Source organism: Thermobia domestica, chromosome 16, assembly GCF_964235325.1.
Source record: "Thermobia domestica chromosome 16, izTheDome1.hap1.1, whole genome shotgun sequence".
In the NCBI taxonomy this organism is placed as follows: Eukaryota; Metazoa; Arthropoda; class Insecta; order Zygentoma; family Lepismatidae; genus Thermobia; species Thermobia domestica.
This window is the reverse complement of record NC_137469.1, coordinates 104,440,018-104,454,437: the sequence shown is the minus strand read 5'-3', so window position 1 is coordinate 104,454,437 and position 14,420 is coordinate 104,440,018. Positions and strand designations below refer to the sequence as shown.

General features: G+C 36.4%; 2 protein-coding genes across 8 annotated transcripts in view; one reads left to right on the top strand and one right to left on the bottom strand.

The window, feature by feature from the left end:
• The window catches only part of LOC145673305 (cystathionine gamma-lyase-like), a 59,224-nt gene extending 55,578 nt beyond the window's left edge, over nucleotides 1–3,646 (top strand). For all 7 annotated transcript variants that reach the window (XM_081742897.1, XM_081742890.1, XM_081742894.1 and 4 more), the window contains exons 9-10: nucleotides 262–400; nucleotides 3,520–3,646. In XM_081742897.1, coding sequence (XP_081599023.1) covers nucleotides 262–400; nucleotides 3,520–3,549 — 169 coding nt within the window. In that variant the 3' untranslated portion in view covers nucleotides 3,550–3,646. The remainder of the gene's footprint in view (nucleotides 1–261; nucleotides 401–3,519) is intronic.
• A 1,158-nt stretch (nucleotides 3,647–4,804) lies between these two features.
• The window catches only part of LOC145673304 (histone H2A deubiquitinase MYSM1-like), a 53,667-nt gene continuing 44,051 nt past the window's right edge, over nucleotides 4,805–14,420 (bottom strand). Inside the window, exons 9-10 of the mRNA XM_081742889.1 lie at nucleotides 10,641–10,842; nucleotides 4,805–5,066 (exon numbers count right to left, since the gene is read on the bottom strand). Coding sequence (XP_081599015.1) covers nucleotides 4,926–5,066; nucleotides 10,641–10,842 — 343 coding nt within the window. The 3' untranslated portion in view covers nucleotides 4,805–4,925. The remainder of the gene's footprint in view (nucleotides 5,067–10,640; nucleotides 10,843–14,420) is intronic.

The window sequence follows — 14,420 nt, the reverse complement described above, 5'->3', positions numbered from 1 at the left end:
CAGAACTAATTACTTACTACCTACCTAGTTACTTATTTACTTGGAATCATTCTACATCTGACAATTATGAGTACATGCTGAATAAAGAATTATCCTTATTAACCTAGTTTTGCTTGTGACTTATCATCTTTTAAACTAATTTCCTGAGTTAAATATTGAGCTTCAAAAGCGGTATCTAGTTCAAGCTAAAAGTTTTAATAGCTTTATTTTTAAGATGATAGTGACATGGATATTAAGATCTGAAACCGATTCTAATTTCAGGTCTTTAATGACGCATGCTTCAGTGTCCGCTGAAGAGAGAGAAAGGATTGGTATTTCAGACAACTTAATTAGACTTTCTGTTGGACTGGAATCTACGCAGGATTTGTTGAATGATCTGGACCAAGCTTTGAAAGCAATGGTAAGAAAGAATACGTGATTAGTTGCTGTTATTTTTTTTTTTATACATATTCTCAGATATTTGCAATTTGCGTTTAGTGTATTCTTTTCTGCAATAGCTGAAAGAATGAAGACGTGAGTATATTTCATTATTTTACGATGCGTTCGAAAATCTTTAACGAGTTATAAATGCGTGAACGTTGTTCTTTTACGGAATGATTGGAAATAGTCAAACGTGTTCGCGAACGAAATACACATGCTTTGCTAGCGTTACTTTCATGAAAACCCATGGGTAGTACCGCCGTTCAATAAATGCTTTCTGCTAGCAAACTGTTCAAAGTCAAAATAGTTTTACGTGTTCTACAGTTACATGTTGTTGGCCGTAAGTGCTTAATTATTTGTAACATGCGGATTTATTGTAAGAAAAAATTAAAATAGAGATAAATGGTTTTATAAATGTAAATGAAGAACATTATGTATGTGATTTGTACGAAATCAATAATATATTTACGGTAAAACGAATACAGTGATTCTATCAATTATTTGAATTATTATTGCGCCAGTAATTAGAAGTTTTCATAACATTATCTTGCGTTCGAGTAGCATATCATTAGCAAACAAATTACTGTACTCATAACTTGTTAAACGTTTTGGCGTCGCTTTGGTATTTGGAACACTATTGTAGCCCTTTGTCGAAAACCATAATGTAAGTTACAACACATGTGTTTAGGATAATACTATGATAACTTGATAAAGGAATCGTAGATAGTCGTTATGAAATCGTCTTAAACTGTTTTTAAAATGCCCTTCCTTAGGACAACTACGAAGTGATGCTGAGCGGAGTGATGTGGTAGTGTAGGTAACATGTAAATAGTTTTATAGGGATTTCCCAAGGGCTCTCTATGGTTCCTTTGTTTTATCATACTAATTACTGTAATTGTGAGTTGTAAAGTTACTTGTAACATTTAATATATTGAAACAGTTTTTACGAAATGGATGAATACAATAATGTTTACAGTTAATTTGACGGTATCATAATTGAAATCATATCAGGGGGTATCAAAAAGTGCGTGCAGAAGGTGACGAACTACGAACCCCCTCGGACATACATTTTATAGTTTGGTCCTTGTATATAAATTCTGCACTCGTTACAACCCTTTCTTTGTAATTCACTGAAGGTGCGATGATTGACAAGCTTGAAGTACAGAGCGTCATTAAGTTCCTCCATCTTTAGGGGAAATCAGCAAAACAGATGAGATGAAAGAAAGCCAATCTTATGAGATAATATACAAATGGAGACTGCAATTCCCATCTGGACACATGACTACCGCAGATAACTCTAGATCTGGATGATTGTCTTGATGGAGAAAGTTATGATGATCATAATGTAAGACAGGAGGATAACCATTAACCATTGAAAGTATTATGTGTAAGGTATTAGTTATGAGTCCGCCTGGAATATCGTTCATAACCAGCTGCGTCTTCAGAAAGTGTCAGCGCGGTGGGTGCCACGACTGCCCACACCTTTCCAGAAAAGAAGTCACGACAACGCTGCAAGAGAAATGTATCGCTGTGAGGTAGATGAAGAGAATTTTTTCGGCAGACTAGTGACAATGGATGAAAGTTGGGTTTATCTTTATGACCCAGAAACTAAAGAAATGAGCAAACAATGAAAACACCCCTCCTTCCCCGTCCCTAAGAAGGCACGAGTGTAGAAGTCTGCCGCCAAACTGATGCTTTCCGTTTTCTAGGACTGTGAAGAGGTGGTCATGACAGTTTACCTACCACAAGGGCAAACTATTACTAACTGAAGAAGAAACGTCGTGGATTGGTCACAAAACGGGTGCTGCTGTTGGTAGACAATGCACCAGCTCATTCCGCCCATGATGAAGGCATAGAATTAGGATATGAATTGTTGCCGCACCCCCCATACTCACCAGACCTAGCACCAAATGACTTCCCAGAAATGAAGCGTGCACTCAGAGGAAACCATTTTGAGAGGTATTTCTGATGTTGAGCTGTGATTTCAAAGCCAAACTGTAGACTTTTAGAAAACGGACTTAAGGAAAGTGAAGAATCACTGGCAAAAAATGTCGCTAGGCACGATGACTACGTAGAGGACTAATACTATCATGGTGTCAGAGTTCTCTTCTAGGTAATTGCACGAACTTTCTGATACGCCCTCGTATACATTTGGTATTTTGAAGTATGATTTATTTCCATCAAGCATTCAAAATTAACTAGGCATTTCTTCGCCAGCGCATAAGACAGACTTCATAAAACAAATACCAACAAGAAAACGTAATTAATTGCCAAAATAGTGACTGACGGTAATCAGTATTTGTTGAGGAGAAATAATTAAGGTGTAAATGTTACTACATATTAGTTTTGTACGGTGTAGAACGGTTTTGGTTACAAAACTTTCTAGCAGTTGAAGACAACAAACAAACTTTTATGTTTATAAAACTATGTCATATTTATGTACAGTATTAATTTTGTTTCTTATTGTTATATAAGAAGAAATTAGATTATACTAATAGGATAATTTGTATACATAAGTACCTTCTTGCATAAAGTAATAAACGCTATTGAGGGTTTTCAAAATCTTAGACTTTCATAGGCTATCTTGTCTTTTTCATCCGTTCAGTAAAAATAAACGTAGAAGTGTCCTAAACCATCCTGTTGATCAATTGGAACAAGATATTTTAACAATCAAAAGGATATCTTCATTTTATCGGCCGGAGAAAATAGGCAAGATACTGTATACCTTTGAAATATAGTCATATAAGTATTCCCTAACGGATATACTCACTACTGTACTTCCTATTTGCAATAAAATAATTAGGAAGGAAATAGTTCGTTGTGTGAGGCGACACTCTTAACGAAATCAACCTCAGAGCAATGAATTTTGTGTTTATATTCACGAAATAGAACGTAGCCACGAAGCTGTTCATGAATTTTGTGGGTATACTGTATAAACCGCAAGTGAAGTATCCGAAGTATATAAAGTTTATTTGATTATATGTTTAGAAAAATATTTTTTTCTTAGGAGTATGTTGTAGTGCATTACTATTATTATTTCTGCTATAAAGAATAGAGTGAATATGAACATAATATTTTTCAACGTTTTTCTTCTTTCAGGTACAGGAAGAGAACGTTTTAAAATACTGAGATGCATGTTGACTGTGTTGAATTTTGTTCTTCTAAATTCCAGTTTTATTGTATTTGTTTTAAACAAATTGTTATTTGAATAAAAATATTTACTATATTGTACGTTTTTTTCCCCTTAATTTTAAGTGAAGAATCTCACACAAAAAAGGTTAGTTCGCGATATGCTAATATATTTCACACATGAGTGTTCTTTATTCGATTTCCGGTTTTTAGTTAATTTGCTGTCATAGTAGTGGAATGATTTGCTGTATCGATATACACAGATTTCTTACGTCAGAGTGCATTGTGTTTTCTTAGCTTTCGTCGGGTCCCTTTCATATAGCCTTGCTGCTAAAAAGTGCTAAATTCTAATCTAATCTGCTTTTAACACAGTTAAACTAGTTTTAAAAGACATAACGGAATGCGTACTAATATAATCTTTATGCATTAAATTTTATTGCTTCATTAGTAGCATTTAATAATCTTACATACATAAACATGAGTGCTGAAATTACTGGTGGTGGTTACTGGATTCGCGAAACTATGACAAATTGACTTTTGCCGAGAAAAAAAAAATCTATTCATTTGCTGCACTTGCCTGTCATTTTGGATAAAATTGCCAACCAATTCAGGAAAAAATAAATAAATAAATGTCTGGAGTTTTACGCTAAAACATCTACAATTCGTTCTGTCCAACAGTTTTATATATTTTCACTGTTTGTCTATACAAATCCGCCTTCGATCAGTATTGCGGACATATAAAATGATCTGTCGTTGCAGTGCGGAGAAATCAGTTCCGGGGAACCAAAACCCACTTATGCTAATGGAACCGAACAGAATTCATTTACGCCCATCGACTCCTTTACTATTATCAACCCACGTATTTTTCACCTATTAAAGAGTACCGGTACTATTTTGATTTAAACGAAACAGGATTCTCGTACACCTGGTAACGATAACAATGTATAGCTGCAAAATTCATCAGCATATTCTGATTATGTCACACGTAACTATAACCACAATTAAAAACAAGTATAACTTACCATTTCAGTAGTCAAAAATCTTCCTGTATACAACTTGAATCCATGTTAATATACATATCCATCCACGTTAAGATACAAATAAGTACATATATAAATTTTAACTGCTTCCAATATTCTAATTATAAATATTTCCGTGGAGTTGAATAATGATCTACAACAATCAAAAACTAATCCATTCATTCTGTTGCATGTTCATGGTAACAAATGTAACCGAAATAAAAAAAAACAATGAATGTTGTAACAGATATATAATTTTTTAATAACAATACTATAAAATATTCATAAGATGTCAAGGAACTGTACAAAATCTTTACAGTAATTAAGTCATCCTATTTACATTTAAAAAATGCTATTTTACTCGATATCTATTTGGAAGTTATTACTTTCTACAAATTCTCCTGAGATTTCAGACAATGTTTCAACAACTTTAGAGCATATTTCTGGTGGAATCGGTGGAATACTTGTACTCATATGACAGGTCACACTCTCGATCATCTGAAACAAGAGTAGCTCAATCTCACAAAATGAATGAACAATAACAACTTACTTAAGGACATGACTTAACGCATGTTTATAATAGTTTCGTACTCCTTTTCGTTGCATCTGATATTTACTGTACTGTTTCGGTGTTCTTTAACATCTTCCTCAGCAGATGTGGGCAACTCACATGAAATTTATTCCAACTTTAAATTTTATCTCCCACTATTGCGTACAAACGATAAACAATGAGGTCAAGGAACTTGACAGTGTGAATTTCTTTCACTGGAATCCTCTTCTTTTGTAAGTTATTCCTGTGAAAAACTTATGCAGATCTTTTATGAAGATTTACATAATTTTGTGCTAATTTGTATGCTCTTCTAAAAGGCACTGAGTGAAAATTCTGTTACGATCTTACCTCTACATTAAACTTCGGTGATTTACACACTTCTTTAACTTGCCCTGGACTTGATCAAATATAAATATTTATATTATATAGTAAATTTGGCCACTTTACTACCAAGTTGCCCTGTAAGTGTGATGTTTTTGAGTTTATTTATTTTTAGGGAACATCGATTCAGTACACATTAAATATTAGACGCAGTAAAGAAGCAGAGAACATGAATAAAATTATATGAAAAGACAAATGTAAGAAACTATTTTTATTTCATATGGTAAGAATACAATAAAGGAAATAGTACAATGGGTCGAAAATCGAATTCATGTCTTCGCTTATTATGTCGGTGCACTAATCACTACGTTACCCAGTACACCCCTGGACCAACCACATGCGTTCTCTTAAATCGGTGGTCGGCCATTCAATGGCTATCAACGGAATGTACTACAACTCGGACAATCAAGTGTCTAAATTAGCATTCGTGAGACTGAACCGCGGATCAAATCTTGCTAACATTTTTACTCTTTGAATTTCGTTGAATTCTCATTTATATAGATGTAGTGTAAGAAAAATGGTTTGCTACCTCCATTTCTCATACATAACTTAATAGTCATAGGTTTTCATTACTATACACTGCGTTTTCCAGGTACAACATTAGTTACGGTACAGTTCGTGTGATCTGAACGGCTCAGGACCGATCTCATGAGTAAAAATGTATGGCTGGTCTCGAAAGCGTATAATTAGTGCACCTGCATCTTAAGTCGTAGAATCGGGTTGATCCTCAATCTTGTCGCACTCTGAATTTTATAAGCAATATACATCTAACAAAGATACAATACCTTAACCACGTTGTAAGAGATTGAAAAAGCTTCCACTTCTCATTAAGTTTAACTACTGAATAAAAAGATTTCTGCTGGTTGTATTGTAAATTTATTTTTGGTCAAATAATATCACAACATATCTTGTATTATTAATTTTCCAAATTACTATGGTATAATGTTTCTTTGTTTTGAGGTCTTGAATAAATTTTCCCAAATAAAGTATTTATTGCTTACAGTGTTCAGTTTTTCAACATACCGGTACATAGGTATAGAGCTGATTTCATGGTAATTTAGTAAACTGTTCATACATATTTAAAATCATGTAAGTATGTATAGGCTATCCTCTAACCTTACGTTTATTTGGGAGCTAAAGGTTCAAGTCCCCTATGCGCTAAACACTATGAAGATTGCGTGTAAGCCTTAAACTTAAATATACACATAGTATAAAATGGAAAAATACGTGCGTAATCGCTGAATATAGTTTTTACATAGAAGGGGGGAGGGATAGAAGGAGAGAAAAGTTCACTCTCCCATTATTGATTTTACATCCAAGTAATGCAAATGATTGTGAAACCTCAGAAAATATTACCATACTGTATGATTTTCTTTTAATATTTATCGTGGAACATATAAATCAAAGGGGAGGAGTATTCACTTTCCATCAGTGGGGCAATTCACCACTCATCCTTCTCCAAAGACTGAGTACTATGAGGAAGCCGCAAAGAAAACGTTCATACATCCTAACAAAATCAAATAATTTTCAGGAAAGTAACACGGAACTTCTCAAAAGTAAATTTGAAGGGGGTCTAATCCATCTCTATTCTTTCGTAATGTTAGGTCCATCCAGAGGGGACGATCCGGAATCCTTAAAGAAAGTATTTGGCATATTGCATCAAAATAAAACAGCTTTTTGAAATAAAATTTTCGTCGAACATTTCTTAGGGGCGAGATTCACCCTTTCATTATTGGCAGATTTTAACCCCATGTTGTGAGGATCATCGGACTCCCATTATATCGAAACCGAAAAAATTTAGCGTAGATTACCCTGCAAAATTGTTTTCTATGCAAATGTTCAAACTTTCAACATGAGTGCGATTTAACCCATTATTCTTCATGGACTCGAACCCCATGCATGTTGAAGAAATGAAATGAAATCTTGAAGTTTTACGTCCCACGATTATGTCGGCTCGGGTAAATGAGACGGTGATGATGAGAAATAAATGAAATGGTGGAAGGAAGAAAATGGGAGGAAAAGGGAGAACCCCGAGAAAACACATGCACATGGTGTTTGTCCACCACAAAGCTCACTTGGCGCGAGCTAGGATCGAACCAAGGATCCCATGCATCTTGGACCCCATTGAGCCACCACGAACCCCCATTTCTGCATGTTGAAGAAGGACACATACCATGTTTAGTAAAATCAGTTAAGTTTTACGAGACAGTATTGTGAAAGAGACGGACAGACAGTGGATAAATACACAAATGTAAATCGAATCAAATGATAGAAGCTTCCTTGACGCTCGCTTCAATTACAATGATTTGGAAATTAAATAAAATTGGGATGGAAATGAAATGTTTATTGAAGTTAGCGTGTCTTGTAAGCACCAAGGATTTATGAGAAGTGACTACAGTTTAAGGTGGAATCCGAACCACCGTAATGCGTTAAAAGTTTTCAGAGCTCCCACCGAAAATCGAACCTGGGACTACATGCACCAAACGCACTTACGCTAGCTGCTACACCAGCGATGGCTAAAAATTTATATTTTGCGTGTTCGTAACTTGTTTTATTCCTACTGTATTTTTAAAAGATACGTGTGAGCACTGAGCAGGACAGAAGCCATCAAGTTGACGGAGACCTGCTCCCGAATTTTCCTCTCGCTTACAATTTTCTTCAGCACTCGTAAATTTACACCGCATGCAGCTACGGTTCTCTTCTAAAATATGGCAACGCAGCGATCGGTGTGCTGGAGATCGGGCACTTTTTGCTCGGCCTTGTTTTTAAGATAATTATACATTCTGTAGACAATTTTACGATCCTATTTGTGTACCATTCACGCTTATAACTATTACTCTCCATTATTTAAAAAGAGAATCCTGATATTCCACGTCTACCTGCAGGAATAAATTAAAATAATAATTACGTTTGAATTCCACACACTATGATCATCCGTTGAAGAATGATCGTGATATATTCCAGTAAGAAACGAGAAAACAAGGCTCCCTACTGCGCATTCAAATTTCATCTGCCAAGCTAGCTGCTCCCGAGTCTAGGTTAGATAAATATACAGTGTCACTGGGGAAAAAAAAAAAAAAAAAAAAACTTCACGGACTGCAAGGCCATACAATTTTATTGTAATGATTACAATATCAGGTCAATTCAACAACGGGTTTGGTTATACGAGAGTAATATGTGTTGCATATTAGTAAGTTGTAGCATCTTCTTAGGGCACGAATACAGGGTCAGTCCTTAAAGTAGTAGGACTGATTTTTTTTTTTTTTTTTTTTAAGACTGACGGCTGTTACTCCACCTGTTGTTGGTTGAGGTGGGTCTAAGGAAAGACAGAAAGCAGCACCAGTCGGCTGCCAGCCGTAGCAGGGTCAAGATCGCTCGTCCTCGTAACCTCTGCGAGTGACCCTCGTCATGCTGCGTCATGGCCAATCGTTTGGAACAGCGTTACGGCATCAAATTTTGCGTGAAGCTCGGTAAAACTGGGAAAGAGACTCATGAAATGATCAAGACGGTGATAACGCCATTGGAAGATCGAGTGTGTTTGAGTGGCACAAGCTGTTTCGGGAGGGGAGAGAAGAAGTTGAAGATGCTGCACGGTCAGGACGACCTTCGAGCTCCAAAACGGAGGAAAATGTTGCAAGGGTGTTGAATTTGCTGGGCAGTGACCGAAGATTAACTGTTCACATGATTGCCGATGAACTTGGCATTGCTAAAACCCAAGTTCACGAAATTGTGCACGAACAATTGCAAATGAGGAAAATTTGTGCAAAGTTGGTGCCGCGAGTGCTGACAGGCGAGCAAAAGAACCTTCGCAAACGGATCTGCCAGGACCTTCTCGAAGAAGTGAGCGAAAATCCAAACTTGTTAGACAATGTGGTGACTGGGGACGAGACGTGGACGTTTGAGTATGACCCTGCGACCAAACATCAAAGCGCGAAATGGCACACCCGAAATTCCCCACGCCCCAAAAAGGCGCGCATGACGAAATCAAAAGTGAAAAGCATGCTCATTTGCTTTTTCGATTCACAAGGAGTGATCCACAGGGAATTTGTTCCACACGGACAGACTGTCAATGCAGTTTTTTTTATCTCCAGGTCCTGGAACGGCTGAGGAAACGCATCGTCCGCCTCCGCCCAGCCATCGCCAACTCCTGGCGACTGCATCATGACAATGCGCCGAGCCACATAGCCTTTCGAGTGGTGGCGTATCTGGCCCAACATAACACTGCAACCTTGCCTCAGCCACCCTACAGTCCCGACCTTGCCCCACCAGACTTTTTCCTCTTCCCCGCCTCAAAACCACCCTGAAAGGGCATCATCATGGCTCGGTGGAAGCATTACAACAGGCCGTGACGAGGCAGCTGAACAGCATTCCAGTTTCCGCCTTCCAGGAAGCGTATGAAAACTGGAAATCCCGCTGGCAGCGGTGTGTAGATGTAGGAGGATCATATTTCGAAGAATATTAAGCGTAAGTGTTATTTCTGTCAATATCTTATTTTTAATTGACTCAGTCCTACTATTTTAAGGACTGACCCTGTACATGGGTTGATGCGGCTTGGAAGGGAGTCGTTGTATTATTACCTGAGGCAAATCAGTCCATAATGTTGCAACGGCGCCTCGAGATCTTGCAGATCGGAGTGGCGCGAAGTTGGCGTCCAAACTTGTGTCAAACGTGTTCAGTTGAGGAGTGATCAGCGACCTTGCTGGCCAATAGGACGTAGACAGTTCATAGACACATGTGCCGAGTGTTGTTTTGTTGAAAGATTATACCAGCGTACTCTTGCAGGAGGAGAAACATGCGGGCGTAGAATCACACCCACATATCGCTGTGCTGTCAGTGTTCCGCGCATTACTACACGAGGTGATGCGAAATGCACTACTGAACACGAGCCGTTGCCATTCATGAGGATTCCATGCTTCCCGATTGCAACACCACTCCTTACGCTGTTGTGTATGAACTGCTGTTAATGGCAACCTACGCAGGAGACTATGCACCAGCAATCCAGCTGATACCAGTCGCTGAGACACGCTGTGGGATGATACAGGTTGTTGTAGAGAGTACACTACTTATACTCACCAAATTTTAAATATTTACTGCTATTCCTAAAATGATCAAGAAACTATTTGGTACTTGTATGATCTTACCTTATCGAGGTACGTCATCGTACGTGGTTCCGTCCTAAAGGCGCTCTGCATTGAAACCAGACACTGGTTTCCATGTAGTTGTCTGAATATTGTCTTAATGTTCATCATTAGAGCATTCACGTCAATCCCTCCATTTACAACTTTAATGTCGAATCTGTACGGCGTTCTGACGTTATTTTTGTCCGAGCTTACAATTATACACCTAAAATATAAGGAAGAAGGGGAAAAAAAAGTATGTCAATAAAACACGTTTACAAAGCTAACTTGATATTATAAGTAATAGACTTTACAGGTCACTGAACTATTAAATAATCTAAAATACGAAACAGTAAAAAGCAACGACAAGGAATGAGAAACTTTTCATATTGATTGTACATACTCATATAAGTATAAACTGAATACAAATGTTGACCATATTTTTTGCGTTTTTATTTATTCCTTAACTGATAATTTCAACTTCGAGTGATACGGAAGCCTTTGTCAAGACTAATTGTATTAGAATAAATTTTAAAATTGCTTATCTAGATCCCAAACCTTAATTTACTGTTGTTCTTAGATTACTATTTTATCCAAAATCTGTAGAATTTAAGGATTACACTCAAGACATGCGCGTTTCGTTGTTGTGTCTTATGTCTATAGAATTTATGAAGTAATATAATGAGAATAAAATAAATATCTGAGCTTATAATACTATATTCCATTGAGACCCGGGTTTGACTGAAGATGGAAGCTCATGAGGTTCGGATCCCACATTAAGCTGTAGACCTACGTTTCATATAGCATGCTGAATAGGACGCTAAACTCTTAATCCCACCAACCAATTACTTCAATCTTGAGTTAGACCATAACAAGAAAACCACACCACTTTAAACTTTACAGGGATTTAGATAAGCAGTTTGAAATTTTCTTCTACCACAATTACCCCTGACGAAGACGACTTCAATACCGCTCGAAGTTCAAATTGTCGCTCAAGAAACAATTAAAAGTCGCACATAATTAAATAAATTTTTATTTATCATACACTTATCACGAAACAGAAGTAAAAATGATCAAATTTAAAAGTGGTTAATCCCTATATTTTTTTGAAGGAAAGCTTAATTGTATGACTGACAAAGAACACTGTGTAACTCTACCCTTCGTCACCAACATTTTGTGAATTTCTAGTTGCGTTTGAGCGCCATGTATGAATATAGGTAATTTTTACTAAAACAAAGGATTACTGTAAGTCTGGATGTAATGGTAAGCCACTCGCACGATGACACGTTTTTCCAGACACTGGACTTGGAAAATGGATGCCTCGGGCTTCTGTTTGATCCTAAAAACCTTTGGCCGTACGTCTTCAAAACGGCATATTCATTCTACTCGGTATGTTGGTTATTTTCTACCATTTAACTTAGGCCATAGAAATATATTTGTGCATATTTCTATATACATAAAAATGTCTTCGGGTTATGCACTTTTATTTTCCACATTTGTGAACAACATCTCTTACGTCTAAGTATTACACATCTTCACCTATAATACCAATGTGTCTATTACACCAACTGCTCTAGTGTACTTCTTAAACAACTAAACATATACATCATATCTCCAGCATGTCCACCACACCAACTGGAATATTATATATACATTACAATTCTACATTTTATTAATTTAGGACAAACGTGCTAATGTCGTTAAATCTTTTAACACCCTCAAATGAACAAAGTACTAAACGTCCTTTTTGAATCCATTGCTCAAACTTCCACTATTCAATTGTTACTATAAAGGAACTCCTAAAGACAAATACATATTAAAATCTATGTAAACAAGGCTAGTTTCTCAAACTAAAGTACTTTCTGTCTATGTACTAAAACTACTGTTATACTCTATTTCATCTCCGAACAGCTCAGTATTTGCCATATGGGAAATTTTGAAATCTGAGGAATACGATGTGGAAATTCGGGGTCTGGATCATCTCTGGAAGACAGCAACTACAATGGCTGCTTTGGAGCTTTACGCACTGGAAAAGAATTAACAAAACGAGATGAAACGTTTGAGAAATTGTGTAGAGACTGGTGGAGGACATGACATTCTACATGAAGATAATCAGTTTCCCATTGGATACATCTTCAAAGACCTCTCTACAAACGGTGGGGGATCTAACAGGTAGTGGAAGAATTCGCAGATATAGGTTCTTTCTTTATGACACACTAAATTATATTTTAAGAATTTCTCTACAAAGTCACTGGAGACGAAGGCAGAAAGCAGACAAAAGAACAAGATTGCGAAATAATAATAAAATAAAAAGAGCCATGTATATCATCTCCAGTTATACTCATTTGTCCAATATAGACAGAAATTAAATTCTAATGTAGTCGGTTGGGAGATTCCTCGATCAAATGATACCTTGATGCAAGATGGTAGCTTAAACCATGTACCCCTATTCCAATGTTAGACCATAATGTATTAAATATTAAATGAACATTTGTAACGACCTAATTTCGTTACAGTTTGTTTCCAGTAATTTTATTTAATTACTGCCTGAATTATTCAAATGGTGGTATAATTTTTCAATGTTAAATAATTAATTTTCGTAATGTTTCTAGCGTGCCGATATTTTCTCTATCTGCACCACATAATAAGAATTGTCCCCCCCTAGACTATGAATTTAATGCCAATTTTGTTCTTTTTAATTATGATTTGTATAAAAAGTGTACTCAATTACCATCAAGTAATAAGATTTCCTAGAATATTTTGCTTCAGCATAATTACCGTTGTTTCTTTTGATTATTTAGTGCACATAAGATTGGAAAATAATTGTCGTTTGGTCATTATTTGTTAAAATATATTGGAGCTAAGTTTATATTTTGTATTATTAGTTGACATATATAGTGTAATGATCAACTTCAGCTAAGCTTCTTAGGCCCGTTCCCTTGATAAACTAGAAATTGTAAATACCTTTAACAAACTATGCTCAACTGAATACTCGAATCCCAGATTAAAGTTAACTCAAGCTGATAAATTGTGTACAACAGTAGGCTTGGAAGTTTATATAATGTGCATAAGTATGATAATAAATGAACTAAAGATTTTGAAATTTAGTTTTATTTAAGTATTCGAATGCTAAACAAATAACATCGATTACTGTCAGTTGTTGCTTCAACATCATTCTTCTCATGCGCAAAATCGTATCACCTCAATACCATCTCCTTACCTGTGTCTTCGATCTGATGCCTTGTTCTACTGCAACGTAGCTGCAGATGCATAGCAATGTGACAACATAGTAACAACATACAGTTTTATGTTAGATTGGCACATGACACAATGTATGATGAAACATATGAAGGGAAACAAATAGAAGCAAAGAACCCTTGTACTAACAAAATGTCTCTCACACGTATCACAGGTGCACGGTGCTGTTAAAAATATTAGTACAGAAGACGTACTTTTATATATAAATATCATAGATAGATAGTATTGTTTTACTTGAGAGATTTAGTAAGGGGAAAGGGGCAACACTCCCTCCATAAAATTGATGCGGGGGCTCAGCCAGCTCGAGACCCCCTGAATTTAATAACTGACTATACTAACAGAAAGGTTGAAATCGACAAGATTTGAGAATTATTGCTCTAAAGCAGTGATGGCCAAACTATGATACGCGAGTAAAAGTGAAAAAATGTTATGATTTATAACAGAAAGAGTGTAGTTTGGCACATGTTATGATGCCCAGCTACACTCTTTCTGATATGCATGGAATTAAAAAACGCCAGCGCCATAGTCGCACTGGTATACCGCTTC